The sequence below is a fragment of the Caloenas nicobarica genome, chromosome 19, assembly GCF_036013445.1.
Source record: "Caloenas nicobarica isolate bCalNic1 chromosome 19, bCalNic1.hap1, whole genome shotgun sequence".
Classification (NCBI taxonomy): Eukaryota; Metazoa; Chordata; class Aves; order Columbiformes; family Columbidae; genus Caloenas; species Caloenas nicobarica.
This window is the reverse complement of record NC_088263.1, coordinates 5,523,256-5,549,709: the sequence shown is the minus strand read 5'-3', so window position 1 is coordinate 5,549,709 and position 26,454 is coordinate 5,523,256. Positions and strand designations below refer to the sequence as shown.

The 26,454-nt window shown below is 40.1% G+C and overlaps 1 protein-coding gene across 1 annotated transcript in view; it reads left to right on the top strand.

Annotated features, from left to right (window-relative positions):
• Positions 1–3,508: 3,508 nt before the first annotated feature.
• CDK5RAP2 (CDK5 regulatory subunit associated protein 2) overlaps positions 3,509–26,454 on the top strand; it is a 75,725-nt gene continuing 52,779 nt past the window's right edge. Inside the window, exons 1-13 of the mRNA XM_065648579.1 lie at positions 3,509–3,650; positions 3,812–3,870; positions 5,133–5,200; positions 9,298–9,408; positions 10,835–10,911; positions 12,092–12,215; positions 13,496–13,647; positions 15,825–15,981; positions 17,392–17,445; positions 17,845–17,964; positions 18,560–18,652; positions 20,371–20,589; positions 26,128–26,298. Of these exons, the coding sequence (XP_065504651.1) occupies positions 3,598–3,650; positions 3,812–3,870; positions 5,133–5,200; positions 9,298–9,408; positions 10,835–10,911; positions 12,092–12,215; positions 13,496–13,647; positions 15,825–15,981; positions 17,392–17,445; positions 17,845–17,964; positions 18,560–18,652; positions 20,371–20,589; positions 26,128–26,298 (1,458 nt within the window). The 5' untranslated portion in view covers positions 3,509–3,597. The remainder of the gene's footprint in view (positions 3,651–3,811; positions 3,871–5,132; positions 5,201–9,297; positions 9,409–10,834; positions 10,912–12,091; positions 12,216–13,495; positions 13,648–15,824; positions 15,982–17,391; positions 17,446–17,844; positions 17,965–18,559; positions 18,653–20,370; positions 20,590–26,127; positions 26,299–26,454) is intronic.

Here is a 26,454-nt window from a genome sequence, read left to right as displayed (position 1 = left end):
CTCCTAAGCATATGCTATGCTTACAAATGCATTTCTAAAAAAAAAAAAAAAAAAGTGTATGATTTGAATATATGTCAGAATTTATACAGAAGAATGTTATTTAAAATGAATAAAAATAAATGTATATAATTTGTATCTATGCCACTTGGATTTTTGCATTTGTTTTTTTGTTCATTGAAGTTCAGCAGGAGTCTTTCCACTGATAGCAACCAGAGCTGGCTTGAAACCTAAAGAATTGAATCTGATCTCGTCTTGGTAATGACATTTGTTCCAAGAGAATTATTCCTTCATTACACCCCTGTATGTGAGATGAGAACTATGGCACAAAATATTTTTACCATCAGATATTCATTCATTCATTTAGCATCAGTTGACATTCTGTGTCAGATAATCCATCTGAAAAATGAGCCTTGTGATCTCTTGTGTCTGCTTATTAACTATTCCAGCTTTCAGCTACTTCCATTAATGTGTTTGGTAGCCAGACAGTCAATTCATATTTCTCCATTATTGTTTGTAATATTCACATAGACGTATTTTGTCAGAGATGTATGCAGTCATTTGCAATGAAACGTACAGAGCAAAACTAGAAATTGGAAGAGGATATTTTATCAGATTTTTCTTCATGACCACAATGGATCTTTCAGAGGAAATTTATGTTAATACATACTCTGAAATCCACATCTGTGGCATTCATAGTTTTAAATAGTTCTGGTAGTGTCTGCAAAAGGACCTATGGAAAACTTGCATTTCTTTTTCACTTGTCAGTGTTAGGAAATTGATTTTTTTTTTTTTTTTGGCACAGAAGCAAATACAAATGCTGAAGGCTAGTTTTTCCTGCCGAATGTTACATCTAACTCATTGGTCCTTATTAAGCAAAGAACTTGGAGAGGTCAGTCAGCATCAATTAAGGGAGCACTTAAAACTAAATATTCATTCAGATGCTTAACCGAGCCACAGCTGTATAAGCAAAGGCCACGCTGGTGAAATTCCGGGGAGTTTATTGAGACGTGATTTGTGTTAGTAGAACAGTTTGTGTTTGACACAGCTTTGGAGGAATTCTGCTCTGAACTCATAACAGGAGGACACAACTGAATGCTGAACTGGGTCCCCAGAGCAGGGACTTGAGGAGAGCAAGGAGGACCCGTGCTCGGCTGGCGGTGACATCTGTCCTTGTGCCACCATCGGCTGCAGCCACAGCGCCGGAGCAGCTGGATTTCATCTGGCTCCTTGAGAGTGTGTGGCCAATTCACACATACATCGCGGTCACCATGAGTGTTTCTTTCCCAGACTCCCTTTACGACTCTCTTTCGGAGGTGGTAAAGATCTCAGGCTGCCTTGTAAAGTGGGCAAGCGCCGTTCCAACGCGGCTTCCTGGTACCAGGATTTAGCGTAATCTCCCCAAATGTACCACTAATTAAGATAAGGTTAAACAACATTAAGCAGATTATCAGAAGGCGAGTCGTTAACTGCTTCTAAACAAAATACCTACCAGCCCTTTCTGCCCCTCGCAGCTTCTTGGTGCTGCTGCAGATTTTAAAACATCGGGCAATGCAGTAACCGAGGGAAATTTTCCATCATGTCTCTCTATATATACATGTGTAGATCTATATGCCCTTGTCCATCAGATGGCCATTTCATGAAGTGATAAACTTAGCAAGGATTAGCTGATTTCCTTCAAAAGATCGTATGTTGGGGCGTGCACCGTGGCTCTGCAGACACACAGGCGCTGCACCAGCCCGTTGCACACAAGCAGTGAGTGATTTGTGCTGTGCTTGTGGCTGACGGATCAGAAATGTAATACACCACTGCCACCTGAAACAAGAGCAAACGGCTGTCCTCCTTTTGGTAAGTGGACTCATTAAGTATGCTTGATTTTATGAAGATCTGCTCTGTAAACATGTGAAGCCACAGTTCAGGCTGATCAAATCCTGGTGCCATATGGCAGACCCGATTTTGCAAACTTCGGCTTGGCAGGAGGTGAGGCCACTGCAACAGGGGACCCAGTCACCTAAGGTGACAAATGTCTCTCAAAGGTCATGCGGGAATTGAAGGGACTGAACATCTCGTAGGGTCATCAGACCCCAAGTGCAAGGCATCAGGCATGTCCAAGCGGACAGGAGATGAGATTAAGAGCTCGGTTGTGCTAAGTCGTGCCCGGCTGCTCCATCACACGCTTGTACACATGAAATGGAAAGGCAGAAGCAGGGATGGGAAGCCCACCATGACCATCCACATCCAGTGTTTGCAATGGCTGCTACCACCAGTTTAGGGTGTTTTACAGGCTTTCAACTTTCACCTGTCTCGAACAGAGAGTAGAGCTGGAGCAGGTACCTGGAGAAAACGGAGCTAATGGGGCAGAATGGCCATTTGGAGTAATAAACCCACAAAATTACCACGGCCCATGGGCAGCCCTTATCCATGTCCTATTTCCTGGCCAGGTGAGAATCCCCTTGAGACAGCCCAGATGATAACAAGTGAAACCTGACACGTTCAGTACTGAAAAGGAAACCAAATCTAAGGCTTAAGCACATGGTTACTCCTGCGGGCGATCGTTGCTGGATCGGAGCTTCCTCACGTTACCAGCGATGCTGAGTAAGTCCCAGCGCGGTGTCCTGGCTGAGGCTGTAAGTGCTGCAGGAAAGTGTTTCAATCCTACACACAGGTTCCCAATAATGAGCTAAAAAACACGGTGAAGAGCGTGAGAAGCCAAGCGGGGTTTGGGGCTCCCAGCACGGCCACCCCGGCCAGACACTCCTCTAGGAGGGGACACCCCGGCAGGATTTAATTCGGTTTAGCTTTTCCAGCCGCCGATGTTCCAAAATGTTCAACAAAACCGCGTTTTCTCTCCAAAAAATTGGGGAGAGCTGCAACGCTTCCATCTTTATGAAAAAAGAAAAAAACCCACGAATGTTTAAGAATCAGCCTGCTTCAGCGCGGGGCGGGTTATGGCAGCACCCGGCTTCGCGGATTTTCATCCCTGCCAGTTACAAAGAATAGCGACTCGAATTTGAAACCAAAGTGTAATTATTTCTCTCTCCAAGTCGGTTTGGCGCCGGGGGGGACATGGAAACAATCAGCCCCAGCGGCTCTGCCAGGAGCCCGGGGACCGGCGGCCCCCAGTGAAAGCCTCTTCCAGACGCGTGTTTCTCGGAGCGGGGCCCCGAGGCCCCCGGGGGGAGGCGGGTCCGGGCCCCGCGGCCCCTCGGCCGCGGTCGCAGCGCCGTCCCCCGCCCCGGCCGGGCCACGGGCTTGAACAACGTGCCCAGGTTGCCCTCACTCAAGATGGCGCCCGGCAGCTTTCTGCCCCTTTGCCCAGCTGGCAGTCGCCGTCATACCCCGCCCCGCTCTGCCCTCAGCCAACATGGCGCCTGCCCGCCCAACCTTAGCCACCGCCCGCACCAAATATGGCGGCTTTCCTTTAGTTTCCATTGTGCCCGCCTTCTGCGCTCTCCTGAGGTGGCTTCAGCGGCTTCGCCTCTGTCGACGCAAAGATGGCGGAAGCGATTGCGGCCGTTTGAATTCCAGTGAAGCCGCCAAAGCCGCGCACAAAGGGGCCGGAGCTCGGGCCGCCGGCGGGACCCGCGGGCCCGCGCCGCCATGGACTCGCTGCCGGGGGAAGACCCGACGCTGCCGGCGGCGTTTGAGGGCAGGTAGGCGGCCGGGAGCGTTGGGCGGGGGCTGGGCCCACCGCGGGCGCCGGGCCCACCGCCCCCTTCCCGCTGTGCTGGGCCTGCCGGCGCCGAGCGAGTGTCGGGGGGACGGCACCTCCCCGCGCTTTCGGCTCCTCAGCGCTGTCCTCCTCCCTCCTCAGCATCTCCCAGCTGCCAGACGTCTCCCGCGGGGACCCCCGGCCCCCGGCCGGCGGCGAAGGTAAGGCCGGATGGGCGGGATGGAGCCCCCGGGGCGGGCGGGATCGGGCCCCTCAGCCGCCTCTGCCCGGGGCTCGGGGCTCCGGGGGGGTCTCGAAACCTGAGCGGCGGAAAAAAGGGCAGAAAAATGTTTTAAAGTGACGCGGCAGCTTTTTGTAAGTTCTGTCATTATAGAGCTGCAGTTACTGCTGTCCCTCTGTGGCCTGTGGTCATCAGGAGTCTTGCATGAGGTGATGAGCGGTTTTGTGGAGCGTGTACTTAAAATGCTTAGAGTATCAAGCGAGGCAATATTGCTGTTTCTTATTCTGCTCAGCTTGAGGGAAGTTGCATGCTGCACATCATTAGGTTGTTCGGTTGCAGCTCAGCTCTTCAGTTACTTCTGCTTGCAGGCCTGACCTGGACTCTGTATCTTCGCTTTTATCTATTTCTGCATTAAGAAACCTTCCTGTCTAGTTCCTGTTGAACGGCAGCTGTCATTCAGTGCATTTTTCTATATGACGACCATGTAACTATCTTCCTCTCCAGGTGTGGGAGACTTGCTTGAAACACTTATTTTAAAGTAAAACAACTGAACAGTATTATTTCGAAACTTATCTATGGGCTTAACTCTTCCCTGTTCTGTAAATTCAAGGTCTATGTTTTTGATTTCTTTTTACACATGCATGTAACAAGCAAGGTAACTTGGCTGACTTCAAGTAGGTAATTGAAACTGACTCGAATTAGGTGGTTGCACAGGAAGATCTGTTTGCTCATGAAAATAAACAAATATAGGAAACATAACAAATGCTGCAAAGTGATGTTACTGTGTTCTGCGTGTGCTCTAGGAAAGCTGTCTTGTGAAATTAATCACAATGTCAAGATCTAAAAACCACTAGCTGGCATTCTTTGGGTTATTTTCCAGATTCCTCTCCATAGTTGCATAACAGTTTTGGAAGTACATTAAAGAAAATATTTTCCTTTAGTTAGTATGACAGTCAGTCTGAGTCCTCAGCTACCACTTTATATTTAAGATGATGCAAGTGCTACATGTTTTATACAGTCTAATTATTCTGATTAAAAGTTTGCTCTCACCAATCAGAATAGAAATAAGTTATGCAGTCCTATTAAATGTGGCTGTTACAGAATATATGTGCAAACAGAAGCTTAAATACACGTACATTCATTTTAGGAACAGAGATTAACGCAGACCTTTGCTGTTTCCAAATTGAAGCCTAGTTTAGAGGTTCTGCTGCCTGAACTTGTTCTGTCTTTTTAAATGTCTAGTGTTACCAGATGTGGCAGAGGATACAGTCTCGCCAAGTAGAGCTCGGACCATGAAGGACTATGAAAATGTAAGCAGATTTTTAATATAAGACTCAGTGGGAGATTTATGGCCAAGGTATTTCAAACATGCTGGCTAAAGTGTTGACTCTGGGTGAGGTTCTTACTTTGTGCCCATCAGCACAGATCTGTTGGAGGTGTGACGAGCTGCCTATCTGTGCTTTGAACCTCTGTTTCCTAAGTGTTGCTTTCAAAAACAGGAAAAAAATTGTTGTTGAGACTAACCAACTGCTGCTCTTGAGTTGCGAAACAAAAATTGGCAGCCTCTGCTCAGACATTCACACAGTCACCAGAAACATAAGAACTTGGTTTGCAAATCTGCAATTGATTAATTTCAGGGAAGCATGATGTTTATTTTCATTGAGACTAGTACAGGATTTGACTTTTTAATTCATTGACTGCTGCATAATACCTTTTACCTTTATAATTATGTCTGAGTATGCTTGGAATACTTTTGTTGTAAAGGTCTAGTATCGTGACAATTCTGTAGGTAAAACTGTTCTTGGCACTTACTAGAGTATAAAAGAAAACATCAGATTTTTTAAAAAGGTATAAATTGTATTGGTTATTTAAACTGAAGAAGCCAATTGCTCATAATTGCTGAATGATGGTTTGGTTGGGGTATAGCTGTGTTGCAGGACAACTTCCCTGTAAAAAGTTTTAAGTCGTTTAACTCAAGTTCTTATGATACTGTGAAGAAACTGTAGAGACGAACGCAATAAAAAAAATCTCGGAGATGTTTGCTACAGATAAAGGCTGTGGCTTGTGATCTTCAGGATGTGTTCAAGTGTCTGCAGTTTCCAGTGCTTCTGTGGCTGCTTTTGCCTTTTGTAACATTGTTATGTTCGAAATGAGTGTTGCTTCTGAACTCTTTCAGTTTCTTGTGGCCTTATGTCCCTCTGAGGAGAAAGCTATACCTTTTGTTCAGAATTTAAAGCTTGATTTGGAAAGCGCTGGTGAAGGATGTTTTTTATAGTCCATATCTATTTCACTTTCTCTTTTGTGTATTGGCTGGGGTAAAAAGAGACAGCCTTGCTATTAGTATGTGCTTAAAATCTTTGATATATGCTAAAGACCTGTCTAGAATATACATTCTGCAAGTGGTTTATCTGCTGTGTTTGTTTGCACAGGGGAAGGAGTTGTAGAAAGGAGGAAAAATCTATTGTTTGTGTGTGATACAGAGGAGAAAGTCTCTCCCCACAGATCTCTGGCTTCCTGGTGCATGCAGACCCCTTGTGTTAAACTGAGCTGTAAAAGGTCTCAGAGGCTTTTATGGATGCAAACAGTGTAATGAAGCTAAAATATCCATTCAACTGAAGAAAGAAGAGTCCTTTAAACGCAGATATTTCTATAACTTCTGCTTTTGACTCTTTGAGATTGCTGGTAGCTGGAAGGTTAAACTTGACAAAGAGAGTAGTTGCTTTTTTGTCCTTTTACTATTTACTAAACATCCAGTAGCAGAGAGAACAGGATGGTTGTAATGACCCTTGAAGATCCACCTAGAAAAGGTCCTTGTATTTTCAGACCTGGAGAAGATGCTGAGCCAGATAACATTAGAGGTGTAGGTTTTTTTTCTAGTATTTATGGTGTGTTCCAATTTCTTGCAATATGGGGGGGAACCACCTTGTGATAGAATATGTGATTACATGGGCAAAATGAAAGGCATCTTTAATTGAGGACCTTGTTATGGTTTATTAGGTGTTCATGAATAGAAGGGGGATGATCGATATCAAGTTAGGGAGCTAAGTAATAATATTTGTGGGCTCTTTCTTGTCTACCCAAACCCACTTAGAGTTTTACTGTCTTGTAAAATGGCCTCTGCTGGCAAAACCTGTGTTGTGCAGTGAAACCACAGCCTCTGCTGACAGATGCATAGAAGTGGCTCTGTGCAGACTTGGAAAAGAGCTCCTGAGCCAGGCAAGTGGTATTTGCTGTCCGGAGTGTAGAGTGGATTGCATTGTCCTGCTTTCTCAAGAAGTATCGGCTGCTTCTCTTCTTTCATTCCTTTTTTAAATACAGAATTCCAAATGCATAAAGGAATTACAACGAAGCCTTTTAAATGCATAAGTTGAGAATGTTGCCATTAAAATCCCTTTGTAGTGTGAACTTGTTCACATTTTACACGTTGTCTTTTATTAAGCTATAATTTTCAAATTGTAGTCTGCCTCAATTAACTTTCCTCTGAGAAACTGAATGTCAGAGACAACATTTGTTTCACTTCTTGGTTTATGATTGCTTAGCCTGTTTTGTTTGCCTTTTGAAAATAGTACCCTTAAGCTCTGCCACTGAAATACATGTGAGCAGAATTAAGGAATGCTGAGTTCTTTTGAAACTGTTTTGTCCTTTTGACTCCAAAATGTAATGAATGTGTGAATACTAACTAGAATTTCAACTGATACAGTTTGACTGTCTTTGGCACTTGGACTTTTCCTGAACGAACAGGAAATGATCTACTGGCAGCTTAAAAAGAACCACAAACCAAACGCTGGAAGATCTGCTCTCGCTAGTTGAACATGGTATTGAAGTTGCCAGCACGACATGCAGGATCTGGCCCAGATCTGCATTGTTTTCACACTTACATCTGTTTGAATATTCCAAAATGTCGTCATTCCAGTTACTCACAATACTCTGTGATACTCATGAGATGTCATGATTTAAGCAGTTACAATTCACGTAGGTCAGGTTTATATCCACTGCCGTTTGTGGCCCTCCAATTAGAATTGTAGGGAAACAATGGTGAAGTTAAATATATGTATTGCTACTGCTTCTAAAGACGGGCTTCTTCAGAATGTGTGAATGGGCCACAAAGTGCGTGGAGCAAGTGTATTTTCAGTTGCTTGGATGATATTTACTTATGTGAATAATGCTGAGGCATCTTGCTGGGCAAAGATTATTAAACTGAAGAATTGTTTGCAGCTGCAGGTTCTGACTGCAGTTACAAAAAATAATCTTAGGTTTCACAAGCCAAATATTTTAAGAATTGTGTTGCTAATAATTTTTACAAGTGGTACTATACTGTTCTGGAGAAGCCTACATAAATATTTTGTTAGTAGCTCTAACATATTAGGTTTCCTTTTGCTGAAAGCATCTGGCAGGAGGCACAAGTCTTATTTGAATGAATGTTTTACACTCAGTTCTTAAAACAAATTTAGAGGGAGTCTCCTTTCTTTAATGAAACCATCAACTATGTTACTACTTCTACTAGGAAAGTTAAAAATCATAACCAGTTTTTTCCCAAAGATGAAATATGGGATGGGATAAAGGTTTTATTGGTGTTCGATTGGGCTCATGTCTTGTGTGCTTGTGGCTTTTCTTCCCATGAACAAGACTGCCATGCCAAGCTTTTGCCAAGAACGTATTTCCGTTTCAGCGTGACATCTTACGTTTTGTTCAAGTTCTGTTTCATAGAGGATAGAACTACTTGGATCCCTCTTGGATTCTTTTTGTGTAAAGTCAGACACTGTTTGATTACCTAAAGAAGAAATATTCTAAGAAGCACCGCCTGCACAACAGCGTGTATTATATATTTTTAAACAATACTATTCTGCAATTGTTATTTGCGTAAGTGTATTAAAGTTTTGCAAGGCTAAAAATAAACGCAAGCTAAATGGTAACATCATACACAAACACACGACGTTTACGTGTGTGTCAATGTGCTTATGTGTATTTAAAATAAAACCAAACCCCAAGCCCCAAAACATTCAGAAGGGGTAAGCTGGAGTGGGATTTCTTCTTGTTCAGGTGAGGAGTAAAGATGGGAGAAAAATGTTATGGCTGATATGGGATGGTGGGATAAAAATATGTTCTGTGATATGCGTGGAAACTGGAGAAGGTAGAAACCTGTTGAAGGACTTGGAGTATTTGCAGCTCCCTGGGTGAGACTGTTTTGGAGGGATGTTTCATTTTGACTTGGGTATCATGTGCTGTTAACACCTTCACCATTCGAAAATATATATATATGTGTGTGTATCACCCACATTTAACCATATTAAATCTTGAATTCTAACCTCGCACTGTGCAGAGCAAACCCAAATGATAGTTGTTTTCACTCTTTTACTTGATTTGAAACACGTGACATAATTTGCTTGTTTTCTTGCTTATTTCACAGCAAATCACTGATCTGAAAAAAGAGAACTTCAACCTGAAGCTTCGTATATACTTTCTGGAGGAGCGAATGCAGCAGAAATTTGATGGTCCCACTGAAGAAATATACAAAATTGTATGCATTTAGAATAACTTAATGGAATTATATATATATACACTTCTAAGAATTTGTTTTGTGAGGACGTTACCTGTTTTACTCAACCTTTGAGTCCTTTTTGTTGTTGGAAATTTTGATATGAGTTTATTTAATTCTGGCCTAATCCTTTCAGTTATAACTAAATTAAAGTGACCTTTATAAGGTGTGGAAGAATTAGTTTCAAATGTATGTGGGCCTGTAGTTATGGGACAGACTCAGAGATATTATATTTCCTGTAAGTGGTTATGAATCTTTGATAGTTGTTCTGCTGAAGTCATCTACTGAACGGGGAGCAGAGGAAGCAGCAGCACAGTTCCCCTGAATTTGGTATGTAGTTATTCGGCTTTCAACTATTGGGCAGTTCAGTTCACCCTCTGTTCCTCTCTGGGTTTATCAGCTGTCAGTACAGCTACCCAGAGCCTGTTTGGGCACTCCAGCTCAAAGTTGCTTCCTTTGAAGCACATAGATAAATTTTTATTAGGGCTGAGTGTAGCTTGTAGTTTTATTGCTCTAAACTGAAAGAATGTGTATTTGTACAGGATTCAGGAAATCGATGTGTTTCCCATGTCAGCTTGTAGAAAAACTTGTATCTTTTTAAGTTGGAAGAAGGATTTGAGTCAAGCGGTATGTCTTGCATCCTCGTGATTTCAGGTTTGCAGATGATAAGTAAGGATTTCTTAGGCCCTTTGGTGCTGCCTGCGTTCTAGAAGGGAAGAAGAGTCATTTTGGTAACGCAGTAGCATGTTATTTATAACAGATGCTTGCATCAGGTCTCTTTTCTGTAATAGGATGGAAACTGAAGTCTCTCTTGATGCTTGTTGCAGTTGTTAAGTACATAAATTGATGTTTAGCTTGGTCATGGTTTCAACTGAATGTTGCTGGTTGGTGTCTGTCCTGGTTTTCTACACTGGTGTCTGTCTTGTAGGTGCTAATGAATTGAAATGGTGTCTGTCTGCTTGCAGGCCAAGAAGTTCTTTGTACAGTGTGTGCTTATGTCATGAATAGCTTTATCAGGCTATAACAAAATAATTGTAAGGTTATTAAAAACCTCCATAGTTGATACAATCAGGTTTTTAAAAGAAAATGAAAAGAAGATATCTCATAACTTAAAGAACCACCATGCATGGAAGCTCTAGAAACTCCCTGTTATAGTAGTTATGTCTCTGTGTGTGTAGGGGATTTGTGTTGCTTGAATACAACGGTCCTGAATGCTTTTTGAGATTTCTGAAAGTCTTGGACCTTGCAAAACATGTCCTTTAAAAGCTAACATGTCTCTATGCTATTCTTAGCCCAATTATACTTTATATTTGCTGGTCCAAGCAAAAAGCAATCTACACATTGTCAGTAACTTTTGGGTAGGGTGACCTCTGAATTCTCCCCAGACAGTTTTATTCTTTTGTCCTAGAACATTGAGCTGAAAGTCGAGATAGAAAGTCTGAAGCGTGATCTGCAGGAGAGAGAGAAACTGCTCATCAAAGCCTCGTAAGTACCAGTGTATTTCTCAATGTTACTTAGGATTTCCAAGATCTTGCTTCTATTTTTTTTTTTCCCACTGAAGAAATATACAAAATTGTATGCATTTAGAATAATTTAATAGAATTATATATATATACTTCTAAGAATTTGTTTTGTGAGGATGTTACCTGTTTTACTCAACCTTTGAGTCTTTTTTGTTGTTGGAAAATTTGATATGATGAGTTTATTTAATTCTGGCCTAATCCTTTTCAGTTATAACTAAATTAAAATGACCTTTGTAATGTGTGGAAAAATTAGTTTCAAGTATGTGTGGGCCTGTAGTTATGGGACAGACTCAGAGATATTATATTTCCTGCTGTATTTTAGGTAAATAAATGACTCCCTAGTTGGGAATGGCTTAGCATTCCTCCTATAGAAGTTAAGCTAAGAGCTTAATTGTCTCGACAGGTGAAGAGGTGGACTTCTTAGTTTTTTACAGCACTGGATTGAGAAGACATGACAAAAACCACTTCCCTGTCAGGCTGAGAGAGCAGTTCAGAACTCATCTAGAGTGAATCTTGTGGCTTTTAATGGTGTAGAAATGAATGCACTTAAAATTCCTGCTTTTCTGTCAGAAGCTCTTTTCTAAACAAATACAACTTATTTAAAAATTATGTAGTGTTACATTGTCTTATGGCATGGGCAAGGTGGAATATGCTTTGGGGAGGGAATGGATGACCGTAGGGCTGACAATAGCCTGTTAAGCTGCTACTCTAGATGTCTGGTTCAAAACTATTCCAGGCTGGCAATGACTGACAGCCACTGACTGCTACATGAGCCTCGTTTTCTGTGGAATTTTCTCTATGCGGTTTACCTCACATGGCATTGACTTGTTACCAATTACCCCTTTTTTCAGTACTTCACAGAAGCCTAGTTTCAAGTAGAGCCTTTAAAAATATGAAGGAAATATTAGACTTTTTCAACATACATATAAACTGCTTGCTTATCCACTGTGACAAGGCTTCTGTGTGGGACTGTCAGACTATAATTGCAATATAGTGCTTATATATTTTTATTTAACCTTAAAGTGACAAGCAGGTACAGATGAAGTGGAGACACTTGTGCATAATCTGTCAGCCGCTTGCACTTTAAATGTTTTCCACTCTGATATGCAATGGGATCTCTATCTATTATTATGGTCTTTCAGTAAGGCAGTTGAAAGCTTGGCCCAGGGCGGTGAAGCCGAAATACAGCGTGTGAAAGAAGAGGCACAAAAGAAGATGCAAGAAATGGAAAAAATCCTGACTAGCAGAATAAACTTTCTGGAAGAGGTGAGTGGCCGAAACTGAAGGAGTAGTTAGAAATCAGTACTGTCCTTGTACGATTGTCTGAGACTTGATACTGTGATCTACATGTATTTTCAAAATTGTTTCAGCTCTCCTGGAAAAATAGCCAGTGCAAAACCAGGAGGAAAAATAATGAAGGGGAAGATGGTTTTAGCTGCTCTTGAAATGTCAAATACGAGGATCGCAGTTCTTCAGGAAATTCGTACCCATTGGTGGTATTTTAGGTACACTCAGCACAAACCTTTTGGTTCCTGAATTCCAGTGTGAGGAGGCTCCACTTTCAGAACTGCAATCTGTGTTTAGATGAGGAGGGGCTGGATTTTGAATGCTTCTACTGATAAGGTCTCAGCTTCACATATAGCTTCACAAATAGCTGAAACCACCTCGTAAGCACTCCTGTCATTTCCCATCCTTAGAGGCGATGTCACTGTTGCAATACAGAAAGCCACAGAATCTTGGATTTGTATCTCCGCTCTGTGTTCATTATGGGATGGGAGAGGCCATCAGCTGAACTGGTGGGCCTGCGGGCCTTAAACTCCTGTTAGATTCACTTTTATCTGCCAAATGTTACTGGCTTCTGCTGTCGCTACATCACCTTTTTGCATAACATTCTACTGTTCCACAGGGTTGTTCTTAACAATGTCTTTTTTAATTCCTTGCTGTCTGTGCTTGAGACCGTTTATTCCTGTATTTACTGTCGATACCTTTATGGGAGAATTGCTTCACATTTTCCTTATTTTGTAGTGTAAAGGCAACCCCCCCAAAAAAAAACCCCTCTGTATGAATAACATGGTTCCTCAGAAGCAAAGAGAAGTTCGGTTTCCTGTAAAGAACAAATTTGATATTGAATGGTCTGTGCTGGAAATGTTTGCATCAAGCTCTAGAAATACATAAGCTTGTGACTGTTTTGCCTCGTTGACTGTATGCACTTACCTGGAGGTGTGGGGTTTTGTAGCTGTATTTGTGAGGGGAATAGATGCCTAGTGCTCTTTCTGTAAGTAAATAGAAATAGCACAAGTGTCTATATTCCAGTATTTGCTTTCCTATCCCTAAAGAATGAATTGGTCACGGAAGATGTTGGTAGCAGTCTCCTGATGGTATTTTCTATCAGCATGATTTAGCAGTATTCACAAAGGAGGAAGGCGAGGGGAATCTCTATGACCTTTGTTCAGTTTAGTGGAACTGGGATTTCTCAAAGCATCCTTTGTGCTATTGGATAGGTAGAGAAGTTCCTAAATTACTGGGATTGTGTGTTTTAATTACAGAATCTTAAAACAGCCCAAGAAGATGTGGAAAAAGCTATTGCAATGACAGAGAAGGAGAAAGCCCTGAGAGTAGCTGCTGAGCAGAAACTTTCTTCAATTATGAATGCCCCTGCAAAGGATGTGGATACAATTACAGGAGCTGAGAAGGACAGGTCAGAACTCCTGCTGGTGATGTTTCTAACTACTGAAATTGTTTATTGCTAAAGTGTGACGAGTTGACATGGGTTTCAATAGTTTGATCTTACCCTCAGATACGTGCGTGTTACTGGCCATCTAATCTATTCAGCTATTAAATGAACACAGCAACCAGTTTACATACTGCACGATAGCAAAATCATCTTCAGAAGTTGTCTGAAAGTGTCAGAGAATCAGTCCGCATGTGACATGACCATGTCCTGCTTTAAAGCATCTTTGTAACTTCGCTGACTTACCTCCTGCTTGCTGCTGTCTTGAACCATTGCTGAATAGAACTTGGCTCTTTCATTTGTGTTCGTTTACTGATTTCGTGGTGCTTATGTTCTCTTCAGTCCCAGTGATGGATCTGTTGATGTTGGTAAATCTAATGGGAAGGGAAACGCAGTGTGTTTGAGCTTCATGGGTTTGATTGTGCTTTGCAAAGCACTGGCTTTGCTTTGTTTGGCACGTACTTGGAAAGGTACGCGAGTTGTTCGGTAGCTTTCGGTAGGGAAAATGTATAAACTCAAATCTCAATAATTTGGAGGTTGTGTGTTTTGTGTGGTTTGTTGTTTTTCTGGTGTGTCGTGTTTTTGTTTGTTGGTTTGGTTTGGTTTGGTTTTTTTTAATGACTTATGTAGGGTAAAGTACTGGGAGGCTTGCCAGGCATGTAAAGCTTAGTTAGGGGATGTGAGCCTGGGGTGGAGATCAAAAGATTGTTATGATTCCTTATGCTTTGGAGTATCCTTTCCTGTCTGTTTGTGACTGAACCCGGCAGGTAACTGCCCCGTGAGTAGCTGCATAATTGGTGTACCCTGGTACAGAAAGTTGCGCTGGCCTGAGGCTTTCATTTCGTCGGTTTTGTATTACAGTAGGACCAAAGCAAGGCTTGCACTGTTTTCCGGGCAGTTTTTGTAAAAGTATAGAGGTTTAAAACTGCAAATCTGAAATCTACAGTGGCTTAAAATTATGAAACTATTCTAATAAGTTTTGATACTGCACCTTATGTGTCACCGTAGTAATTATAACCTGGCTTTCATATGACCCCCCTGCTTCCCCTTTCCTGTTTTCCTCTTTCTATCCATTAGTCATCTGCATGAACACAGTTGCTCTCCTGAGTGACTTGAGCTGGGAAGGACTTAGGAAACCCGTCCCTTTGAGAGGTACTTTGGTTGCCAGCTCTCTAGATTCTGTGAAAACAGTCCTCGAAGTGTGGAAACAAATTGTCAGGATTGGGTCACTGAAGTGAAGGCTGAGTGGAGTATGATGAAGAACGTGTGTGTGTTGTTTTTTTTTTTTTTCCCCCCCCTCTCTTCCCCCCCTTCCACCCGCTGTTGTTACCCAGAGTTAGCAGGATCTACTGTAAGTACATACTGGTAGAGCAGTGTAAGGATTCACAGGACCAGAAAAACATAGTGCTAATGGAAGAAGAGAATACTTTCTTCTTGAAGTGAATCAAATATTAATGTGCAATGCTTTAAACTTGTCTGGGTGTAGCACATCTGGAATTCATATGGTGTTAAAAAGATACTTTCACCATCTCGGCTACAAAATACTGAGAGAATCACAGCTGGCATCTTATGCCAGGAAGTTTTCACATGTAACCCTTATGTCTGTCAGAAAACTCAAGCATTGTTGTTTTTCTCGGTTGGAATACTGGAAGTGTCGACATGTGTATTGACTAAAGAAGGTAGTGTTGACCTAACTTCTTTCTTTTTTTCCGTATGTGAAACAAGAACCAGCTTAGGTATGAATATAAGTGAAACTGGGTACTTGAGAGACACTTAGCGATGGCACATAAGGATCGGTGGTGTATGTGCTAAGAAGTGGATAGATTGATACACTTTTTGTGTGTGTTAAGAAGGACGATGTAACTGAAACATTGAAGCTTAAGTGTTGACATTTGAAATGGTACTGGAGGAAAATAAAAATGAGCACCTTGCGGATAGCTCAACCCTGCTTGTTGCTCTCTTTGAAGTTACGGTGCCTTTTCTGGGTTCTCTGGAGGGAGAAGGGGCTGTGAAAGTCTCCCCTCAGTTTTACAGGTATTGGCTGGAGTCTCTATGTAGGAAAGTTGTCTGCAAGATTTACTGCAATGACTGGAGAATTTGTGGTAGATGATGCAAGATTAATAACAAAAGTCTTGTAATTTTAGACTTATAGAGCAACTGAATCTGTCATTGAAAAGTAAAGAAGCTCTAATTCAACACCTGGAAGAGGAAAAGTCTCAGAGTGGAGATGGGAACTTATCAGCAGAAAAAATCAGAGAACTTACCATCGCTTTGAGGCGTGAAAAAGATAGTGAGATAGAGGTGAGGAAACTGGCCGAACAAGTTACGTGTTCTAAATCTCATGCGGTCTAGGATCTTAAAGGATTTGTGCTTGGCAGTATGTGACTTAAGCCAATTTTTAAAAATCTTGCTCTCCACAGTTATTCCCTTCTCCATTCCCTGAACATTCATGGGTTATATTGTGGTTTGGCAGTCAATATTTATCCTTGTTCTCCATGCTTACTGTTCATTCTATGAGAGGTCATGTTTCCTATTGACTTTATGCCTGTATTTTATTATAGATACTGTGGAATTGCTTTTTAGAAGTACATATATAAAAAAACGCAAGATGTTAATAGATCCCTCAATAGATTACATGACTTCTATAGAAGTTAAGAATGTGAGTCGAGAGTTTATGTTTGGAATATCTCTACTATTGTGAAAAAGCTGTGGTAAGGGAGTTAGGCATTAAAAAAAATCTCATGAACTAAAGTGAAAGTCTGACCTTTAGCCTACAGAAGGTGTTAAGAGTCAGTATTTTATTTCACTTGACTCTTAAAGCAGGAAGATGGATCTCCTGAAAGCTGAAAGGTAGAAACAGATTTTTAAGGCTCATTGTCTTTTTTTTTTCTTTTTTCTTTCCCACTGATTATTCAAGCAATAAATTAAAGCTCCAACAATTAAAAGTAGTCATGGAGGCTGTTGTGCTTCTGAGAAATTTTCTGCCCTTTTATATTGGAACTTAATATTGAGCAGCACCTAAATACCCTTTTAGTCTGTAGCAAGAATAGGCAAGTGAACCTTCTATGGCTGGACTGATTAGTGGAATTGTGTTCAGTTCTGGGTCTTCTTGCAATTAAATCAGTATGTGTCAGGGAAAACTACCCTGGTTTCACAAAAATATTTGTGTGTCAAGGTGAAAATGAGGACAGCGTCATCTTTAATCATTTCATAGGAGGTGGACAGACTGTATTATCATTTGGGGATGCAGTACTGGAGAAAAAATTCTGATGAATACCTTTGCACAACTCTGTTTTTCCATATGATTACTTTAAAAAAAAATTCCGTAACTTCCCCGAGGAAAAGTGCTAATTAAAATCTCTCGTGAGAAAAGCATCTTGCTGACATAGATAAATGTCTCTTCAAAATGCATTTTTGTTAACCCTACAAGTACAGTTGTCCTGTGTTGTGGAAGAACATATTGTGTGTTGTGGGTTTTTTTTCCTTGTCTTCTTAATGTAGACAGGCTCATACTGTGCCCAGGTAGATTTGTAGACTACTAGGAAGGAATGTTTAATGTAGTACAGTTTTGAGGTGTATACTAAGTTTTTTGTGTTATTTTTTTTCTGCCCAAGGTTTTTAAGCTCATTTTGCTTTATTTTGATGCTTCATGAGTTACATTTATGTTTAGAATGAAATTACTTGTATGTAACAGCTGTTTTGTTCTCATAGGCTATTAGAATGGAGCTTAAAAATGAGAGAAATTCCTTTGAAAAAAAGATTCAGGTAAGTTCTAATCTTGTTTCTGTTTCCTTGCCCACTTCCAGTGCATGTTGGTGTCTCTTGTTATGCATTCATAGATACAGAGAGACCTTGACGCGAAAAGAAGCAAAGCAAGTCCTCTGGTAAATGATCCTTTCTGGTTTTCAAGCAATATTCAGTAAAGCTGATAGGCATGCTCATCAAATATTGAAGCTGATGCTCATGGCCAGCCCATGAGATTATGCTTCTTATTACTATATTCCAGGCACATCTTTAAAATGATGACTTGCATTTTGGGGCTATATTTTACATTAGTAATCTGAGTGATATGATACGAGAACTCTGAGTGAATGTGCTTATTAATGTGTAGTTACAGTATCTCTTAGTGGGAAGTTAATGCAACTTTCACATCACCTCATGTAGTCACTTCAAGAAGAGCTGCAAGAGAGGGAAAATGAGCTTGCTGTGGAAAAGAAGAATGGTTTGAAAAGGGATAAAACCATTCAAGGGCTAACGGTGGCATTAAAAGCAAAGGAAAAAGAGGTATGATGATGATGATCTTGCTGGTGTGTTGAACTCTCACTGGGAGGGGAGTGTGGTGTGTATGTGCCAGGGGTTGACTGATCATTAGGAGGCTTCGAGTGGATCCTTAATCACAACTGCCATATCCGTAAGCAATTCTGTTTATCTGGAGTTTTGGGTCTTGGACTGGAGGAGAGACGAAAAAGCTCCTTAACTGATACTTTCTCTCTTAAGAGCTTTGAAGAAAAATGTTCTCAGTTGCACATTGATTTTTATCAGCTCTGAGCACCACTTAAAAGGTACGAGAAGTATTTTATGTTGTTGGGTAAGTGGAGTTGTCATAAAGACAGCGAAAATAGGAGAAGTTGGCATCAGCTGAAATTCAGATTTTGCGGAAGAATGAGAAACATTTAACTTGAGTGATAGGCAGTCTAGTGAGTGTGGTATAAGAACAAGAATTTCTTTATAGAAGATTTGTTATAATGTATTTGGTGTTTTTAAAGTATTTGTTTTGTGTAGTTGGATGAATGGATGATAAGATGGGATAGCTATTGCTGGATCACCATCCCTTGGAAATAACTGTTTCCACATAGTATTCATTTTACTTTATTTAAAGAATGAGGAGCTTGGTTCTGAAATAGAAGATCTAAATGCTTCATTGGCAAAGGCAAGAGAGGCAACTCACAAAGCACACGTCCAAAAATTCAAGGTAAGAAGCAAGCAATTAATGTGGCTTCCCCCGTCCCTGCTCCTCCCTTCTCCATAGTGCTTTGTATCTTTGCAAGTAGAGGAATGGAAAATAGTTTAAAATGTTGTTTAAAATGTTTAATTTTTCTTACTTTGAAAAAAACTTACCAAACCAAATTATTTAAATGATGCAGTGTTAAAATGTCAGGTTAGTTATCTTGTTTCTTGAGCTTTTTCTTCTATAACAACTGAGAATTATTAAGGGAGAAATGTGTGAAAGCAAAATGAATTAAAAATAAAGACACAAATAGTTGTGGAGCTGAGATGATTTGAGCTTTCTTTGACCTAAGAATGTTTTGGTTTTTCTTCCAAAAGTACGGTAATGGCACACTCTTCATGTTAGCAGAGTTGAATTGATTGAGACACTTGTTTGGATTTATTTATATAATAAATATGAAGCCACTGTTTCTAAAATAGTAGAATGTTGTTTGTGGAAATGTGATTTAGTAATGGTTTCATGTGTGCAGAGGAGAAAGGACTTTATGATGGTAATTTATGCATTATAAAGGTCTTAAAATGTAAAATGGGAGCAAGAACAAATTTGATATTAAAGCAGACAATGTAATGTCTCTCGTAATGTTTTCAAACTCATCTACAACTAAGTCTGATAAGACTAACACTGATTAGAGGCAGCGATGAATCTTCCATGATGATGGTTGGTCGTCCTCTTGTTCTCTTAGCGCAGCAGGAATGGCAAAGGTTGAAACGCTTCCCTCCCAAGTACAAACACCCGCAGCTTTTGTGACTGACTGTGCTGGGTTTGATTTCAGAGTCTAATGCAGCAGTAACGTTGAGTTCTCACAGAGCACCTCCATTTCTTCAAAAGCCATTTGTTTCACTTAAGGCCAAATTTTAAACGTGGTCTATTGAGAAAAGTATATCCTATTTCTTATTCAGGTCACTTTGGCCTGTGTGCGAATCTGTAGCGTATATTTGCTTTTTCATACCTGTGAAGTCCTACTTAGAAACATTACTCTGATTTTTTTTTTTAACCCTTTCATTTTTATGTGAGCTTGATTATTTTTGCGAAGTTCTAAATTTAAAAAGTGTGCAACTCATTCCTCCCGTCCACAGAACCCGTGTTGCACGGTGGGTGACAGAGCAAGCCCTTCTCCTCATTACTCTGCTCCTTAGCTCCAAGCTTGGGTTGAAGGCAGTTCTCTGTGAGTAGATCACGCTGGCCAGCCCACTACTCCTGTCATCTCCATCGTGAACTTGGAGGCTGGTTGTAACAGTATATGATGGGGAAGAACGCAAATCAGACTTGCTATTTCGTATAAAAACTACGCTTGTGGCTTGGTAACTGCTTGACCTAGTCTGGATTCAAATAAACCCCAAAGTAGAAAGTTTTCTGGAATAAGAGCTTTGGGAACCAATAATAATTATATGATCTCATTTGCACTCTGGGCTCCTTTGCAGGTCAACCTTTATCTAATTCTTAATTATCTAAGATGCTCTCATCCTGTGCTGGATGTCACAGAAACCTGTGTTACGTTAGCTCGGAACATTTTCAGTGTAACATTTTCCCTCTTGTGTAACTGTCATCTCACTGTATTTTTGCACCACAATTGTGAAGTACTGGAAAGATGCGCGGGGGAGTGGGTTTGGACACAACAGGAGTAAAGACTTCCCGTCTCTACAGAATACCTTCTAGAACTTGAATGCTGCTTTATATTTCAGGGTGCTGAGGATTATCAAGCTCTCTTGATGGAAAAAGAGACCCTCTTAGCAGAGCTGCGTTCAGAAAACCTTACAAAGGATGCTGAGAATCGTAAACTACAAAGGAGGATTAAAAGGACCGATCAAGAGCTAAGCGATTTGAATTTAGAAAGAGAGAAAATGGAGAAGGAGCTGGATGAAGCACAACTACAGAAGAGCAGAAGTGACAAAACCATTAATGTTATTATCATTTTTTTCCTTCACTTCATAAAGCTTAAAAATAATTTAGCACTTCTAGCATGTTCTTTTCTAACAATTAGTTTTTTAATTTGAATGATTTTTTGGAAAGGTAAATGCACTTGCCTAAAGCTAGTGTTCAAAAGAATGTGGCCAAGAAGATTAAGGAAAATTCTGGCACATAGTGTGCATAGAAATATATTTTAAAATAAATAGAATTTTGATAGTCTTGGTCAGGTTCCAGGGGAAAGAAAAACCCAACATTATCCTTTCTAAGTGGTAGATGGTTACTGTTGGTTTCAGTTTTTCTGAGAGGAGAATCTGAACATGAACAACAATGTACATTTTATATTTCTACTGTATTTGTCTTATTATATGTCTATACTTTATCTTAAATTACACTATTTAAACTTTAGTCTAATTTCTAATGCAGAACAGGAGTAAGTAGCCAGTTGTTGCAGCCTTAAGCCAAACTCTGGCTGGCTTTTTGCTCTCATAGCAGGGTCACTGTAAAGGTTGTATACTTAGTAATTCCTGCTTGTAAAATTCCCAAAATACAGGATTAGTTGATCACAATTTAACATAAAAAATGATGTGCTGTATCTATTTTGCTTCATGTTCCATTTAGGTTTTTTACCTTGCCGTGGGTGTTTAAATAAGCACCTTTGCGTCCAGTACATGCAGCTTATGCAACAAAGTGAATGAGCAGGTTTCTTCTTTTCTTCCCTTGGAAAAAGGATGCACCTTCTGCAGAGCGTTTGACATAAAACACACAATTCTCACCACATATGTCTTGCCATGTGAATTTTTTATAAAGTCTTCTCACCTGCAGTCCCGCCTGCACACAAAGTCTAGTCCTCTTCAGTTAGGGATTAGTCTCCTGCTATATTAAATTACATAAAAGATTAAATGAGCTTCTATTTATTTAGTGAATGTTTTGCTTCAATTATTAAATAAGGATTTCAATAAAGCAGGTATATGTGGAAATTGCTGTCCCTGCAATATCACTTAAAACCAGTAGAGGGATCTCTTTACCTACAAACAAATAAATTCTTCTCCACGACTCCTGCCCCCAATTTAAGTTGCATTTTTGGTTGATTGTCAACTGCGGTTAGGCTGCCGTCACAAAGTCTCTATCTTTGGTGTGCTTTGAAATTTCTTCAGGGTGTTGAGGTTAAGGAGAGAAAGAACAGATCGCTCCTGTCAGTAAAACAGCCACAAAGAACGTATTTTATTGATTTAATATGTTTATATTTAACTGCCTTATCCATTCAGAACTTTTTTTCATCTTTCAGGGGAGCAGGAATATAACTCTGTATAGGAAAGATGGGAAAAATAGGACTGAGTAGGGAGTTGCCAGGGGATTTGATGTTCCTTGTATTACAGAAGCCTGTTTGACTCCGTTATGTCCAAGTTTTTCATGTAAATGACTGGCTCCTTGGGGAAAAGCATTCTTGTCAAAAGATGAGCAGTCTTAGAAAAATTATATCCCTAACCTATTTCCTGCTCCTTGCAGAACAGCTGCTTCAATTTCAGAGTTGCTCATACATTTGGATATAGCAACATTACCTGTGAAATGTTACCCATTAAGTAGCAGATATGTGAGAGCAAAAAAATATGCTGTGATATTTTGCTCTTTGACAAATAGAAAACCACTTCAGTGATCCAATGCAAACCTTTTATGAGACAGCCTTAAAAATTCTGTTCTATTTATTCTCAGAGATATCTATTTATCAGCGTTTCTATTTTATTAGAATAAAGCCAACAAGAATGTGCCTAAACTGTAGAAAATGCCCTCAACATCTGTAATGAAGTGTTGTCTTGGCTCTGCAGTCACAGTGAAATTTTCACTGACTTTTCATATGCTGTAATTGAGATAATCTAAATTTTTGCATATAGCTATTAAAAAAAAAAAAAACAACCAAAAAAACCCAACAAAAAAACCCCAAATCCAAAGATCCAGAAATCATCCTTCTGCCCCGTTGTAAACCCAGCTTGTCGAGATGCTTTGGGCTTTACTGTCCTGGAATGGAAGAAGGTTAATTAAACTAAATTAATTAAGACTGCTACATGTGAGCTGATCATCCAAATGGCAGACTGTGCCCGGTATTTGGTGTCTCCTGGAGCAGTGGCCATAGATGTCCTGGAACAATTTATTAGCTCTTTATTAGGTCAAGTTTAAAAGCAAAACCCAGTTCTGTACTTCCCAGAAGCTGCTGTTAAGCAGTAGTTCAGCATCACTTTAAGCTCTTTAAAACAAGAAATTTGAGGCATATATCCTTAAGTACAATTGATGAAGAATAAACATCAGTTCATCCTTAATGTTGCTGGTGTCCACCACGTTTCTGTGTCTACAACAGAGATTCGGTGCCGCTTGATGGAAGAGTTTGTTCAAATTTGCATGATTAAACATTTTAAGGACCCATTCTCTCTCCAGGCCTAAATGTAGACAATTAGAGTGTGTTTACTAGGTACTCATATTTGATCAGGGGAAATGCAGAATAACTCATTAGGCAGAATTTATTATTTAGTCTTCCTGCCTGTAGTTTAGCCTGACAGAGAGGTTTTGGAGCTTCGTGACTTAATTATTCACCAACCTGTTTTCCACCTGACAAGAAGGGGGAGGCGTCCGCTCTGGTCTTCTGTATTGTAGTGTTTCACATTCATTTTTCTTAGTTCAACTATCATTAATCATAGGGAAGTCTCTTGGGAAAACGGTTGGCAGAGGGAATTGCAAAGTTTATGCTCCGCGAGCCGTAGGTACTATATTATCCTTGCAACTCAGTGTATAGAAACCAATAGATTTTCTCCCAGACAATTTGAGTGGTCAATGAGTTCAAGCAACCTGCTACGGTGATGGATAGTTTTGTGTGTTACAGAATTCAAGCTCATGCAAAGAAGATAATTTTCAGCCTCAACTCTAGCCTGTTTTGGGAAGGATTTAGGGACCTCTGGGGGCAGAAATAGTAGAGGCAAAGTATCTACAAATTGCAAATCACTCTCAGTTTTTTTTAACTTTTTCCACAGTTGTGTGCCTTGTCAGTCCTCCTCTTTCCATAAACGTAGCCAGAATATTTTTGCTGCTTTAAAGGCAGAAGCGTAGTTTCTGTACCCGGCAAGTGTTGTACGCCAAGATGACTTGAGATCAGATAACGGGGGGTGCAATAGTGTTATTGCGGCAGCACCTTTTCTGTCTCTGCATGTCTGTCATCTTCTGAAAGCTGTTTAAGGTTTTCATAGAGAGAAGTCGCAGAATGTTGGTCACTTAAAGTTATAGGACAGGTCAAAAGTGTTCCTTTGAAGTTTAGTTACCTAACAGGTAATGCATTCACTTAAAGCCTCTCAGTGGTGCAATAATATAAAAACAGTGCAACAATAGAAAGCCGATGAATGAATTTTGCAATGCAGTGAAAATCGTAACGCTGCAGTTGATCCTTTGCTTCGAATACACCTGTTTTATGTGAATATGCTGGATGTGCCCCACTTGAAGAGCTTCATAGCTTGAAGCCAAAAGACTTTGTGGTTACCAGACCTTACACTGCTTCCAAAAGGCAGCTACGCTGTGGTTTGTTGTTAGGAGTTAGGAAGAAACAGAAACACCTTTGAGAATTTGTGTATGTACACAAAACTTGGGCCTGATTCTGTAATTCTTCAGGTTTCTTAGTCAAGCAAGTAGTTCTTTTGGTCCTGAAAAAATTAACTTTATTAGTTTGCAGAACTGAAGGTCTAAACTTAATCATTCTTTGAACAACATTTGAGTTTTCTTGGGAGCTATTATGGATTTCTTAGCTGAATCCTGGTAATGAAGCTAAAATTAAGCGAGTAAACCGAAAGGCATTGTAAATGACTATTTGTGTTTAATGTGCAAAATAAACAGAAGTAAAACAGTGAAGTAGTAAAATTATGTTAAGGATTTGACGTAAACCTGCATGAAGCAAGGTAATTAAGTCAACAAAAGGACATAAAACAGTTTGTAAAGAGATTGCAATTAAAGTGTCACTAGTACTATTTCTTTGTACTTAGAACAAGAAACAACTATTGAATTTTAAATCCCACTGGAGGTAAATGTAAAGTTTATAGGTGACTACCATATGTGCAAACTATTTAAAGGGCTTATGATACATCACAAATGGGCCCTTTTCAGGGAATAAATGGAAAACATTTATTTTAAGATGTCGGCTGTGTTACCTGGTTCTTTGGGTCTGAAGAGAAGTTTAGATAGTATAAAGTCTTCTGTAAGTTTTAATTGTTTAATTTAAGACAACAGCTCCTTTGTTACAAGTTTCTACCTCTCTTTTTCCAAAAAATCCATGCCGTAAATGCTCTAGATCTTGCGGAGTCAAAGCTAATAAAATGAGGCTGATGTATATGCAAACGGTGCCTCCTTCGATTGACAGTGTTGAAACTTCCAACAAATCAGCAAAAAGTTTGAAGTGACACAAACTGGTGGGAGAGAAGGTGGAAGGACAGAGGAGCCACATTGTGGAGTTTTCTGCTGCCCTGCGCTCTTGCGTATTTTCCACTTTGTAACTGGGAACTATAAATTGTGTGCTAATAATTTCATATGTATTTCCATCCATTTAGAGATTGTCCCAGTTCGCAGCAAAATGTAAGGAACAGGAATTGCTTGGTGTTATTGCTTGGAACCCAAGGCTTTATCAGGTGGTCAGACTTTGAAGGCCCACAGATCGCTCCATTTTCAGATTGTGGATTTTCAAGTGAAGGGGAACAGGATCTGTAGGAATGCAGAGGAGAAAGATATTGTGGTGTGCATCAAGTCTGTGACCTGCAAAGTGTAATCCTGCTTTTTATATTGCAATAGTCCGTGTTGATCCCAACAGATCCTTTCAAGTCCCTATTGAAAGGAATTGTTTCTGTGATTTAGAAGCAAAATGAATGAGAAGTGCATGTTTCTCTGCCAGAGAGCTGGAGATGTGGAGACGATGCAACTAATTTTGGAGCTGTAGGAAGTAATTAACAGCCAGAATTGAGATCAAGTTCTGTTCATAACTTCAAATCATGGTCATTTGAAGTTTCTGCTCTTGTGAAAAGAAAATGTTTTAGCATTTCTGACCTTTTGTTTGATGCAAAAGTAACTAGTAATACAATGTTAGTGCAAGAATTTTCATGGTGCGATGAGAAAAAGAGCAAATGACAAACTGAATCACCCGTAACCTATTTTCTCCTATTTCTAGCAAGGGAGTAAATTGACTCAGAAGTGAATGTTCATTTTGACAGCAACAACATCTACGTGCATGATATTCCAACAACCTTGGACTCCAGTCATTCTGTATGAAAGGCGTTTAAACAAGAACAGCCTAGATTTTTAGAAGACAATACTGACACTCATCTAAAACTTTTCTTTCTTTAATTGTGTTCGTTGATGTCAAGAGAAAGATACTGACTTAAATATATTCTCCAGGCTATTCAGTGGTATGAGTAATTTAAAGCAATGGAAAGTTAAGCTAATAATGTGGATTGTTAGTCTTAAGCTTTTTTTAAAGTTGATTTGCTAAATATTCGGTTTCTTTTTTGTTGCAGGACCTTAGAAATCAACTAGAGAAATTACACGGTGAAATGAGTGAGAAAGAAAAAGCAGCTGAACATCATTACAATATTCTTTTGAGTGAAAGCAATCAGAAGTTGCAGAGCCAAGAGCTAGTTATCAAGCAGCTGACAGACAATGTCAATCAAAAGGACCTGCTGCTTCAGGTGGGTAGACTTAAGTTGAAATGAAAACTGGAAAGTTATCATTTGATTTTGTTTGAGGAATTATTACAAAAGCACATTCCTATTTGGAGTTACTGTTGATTTTTATGATAATCCATCACTTTTTATAACACTGTATTTGCAGAACAGACATATAAT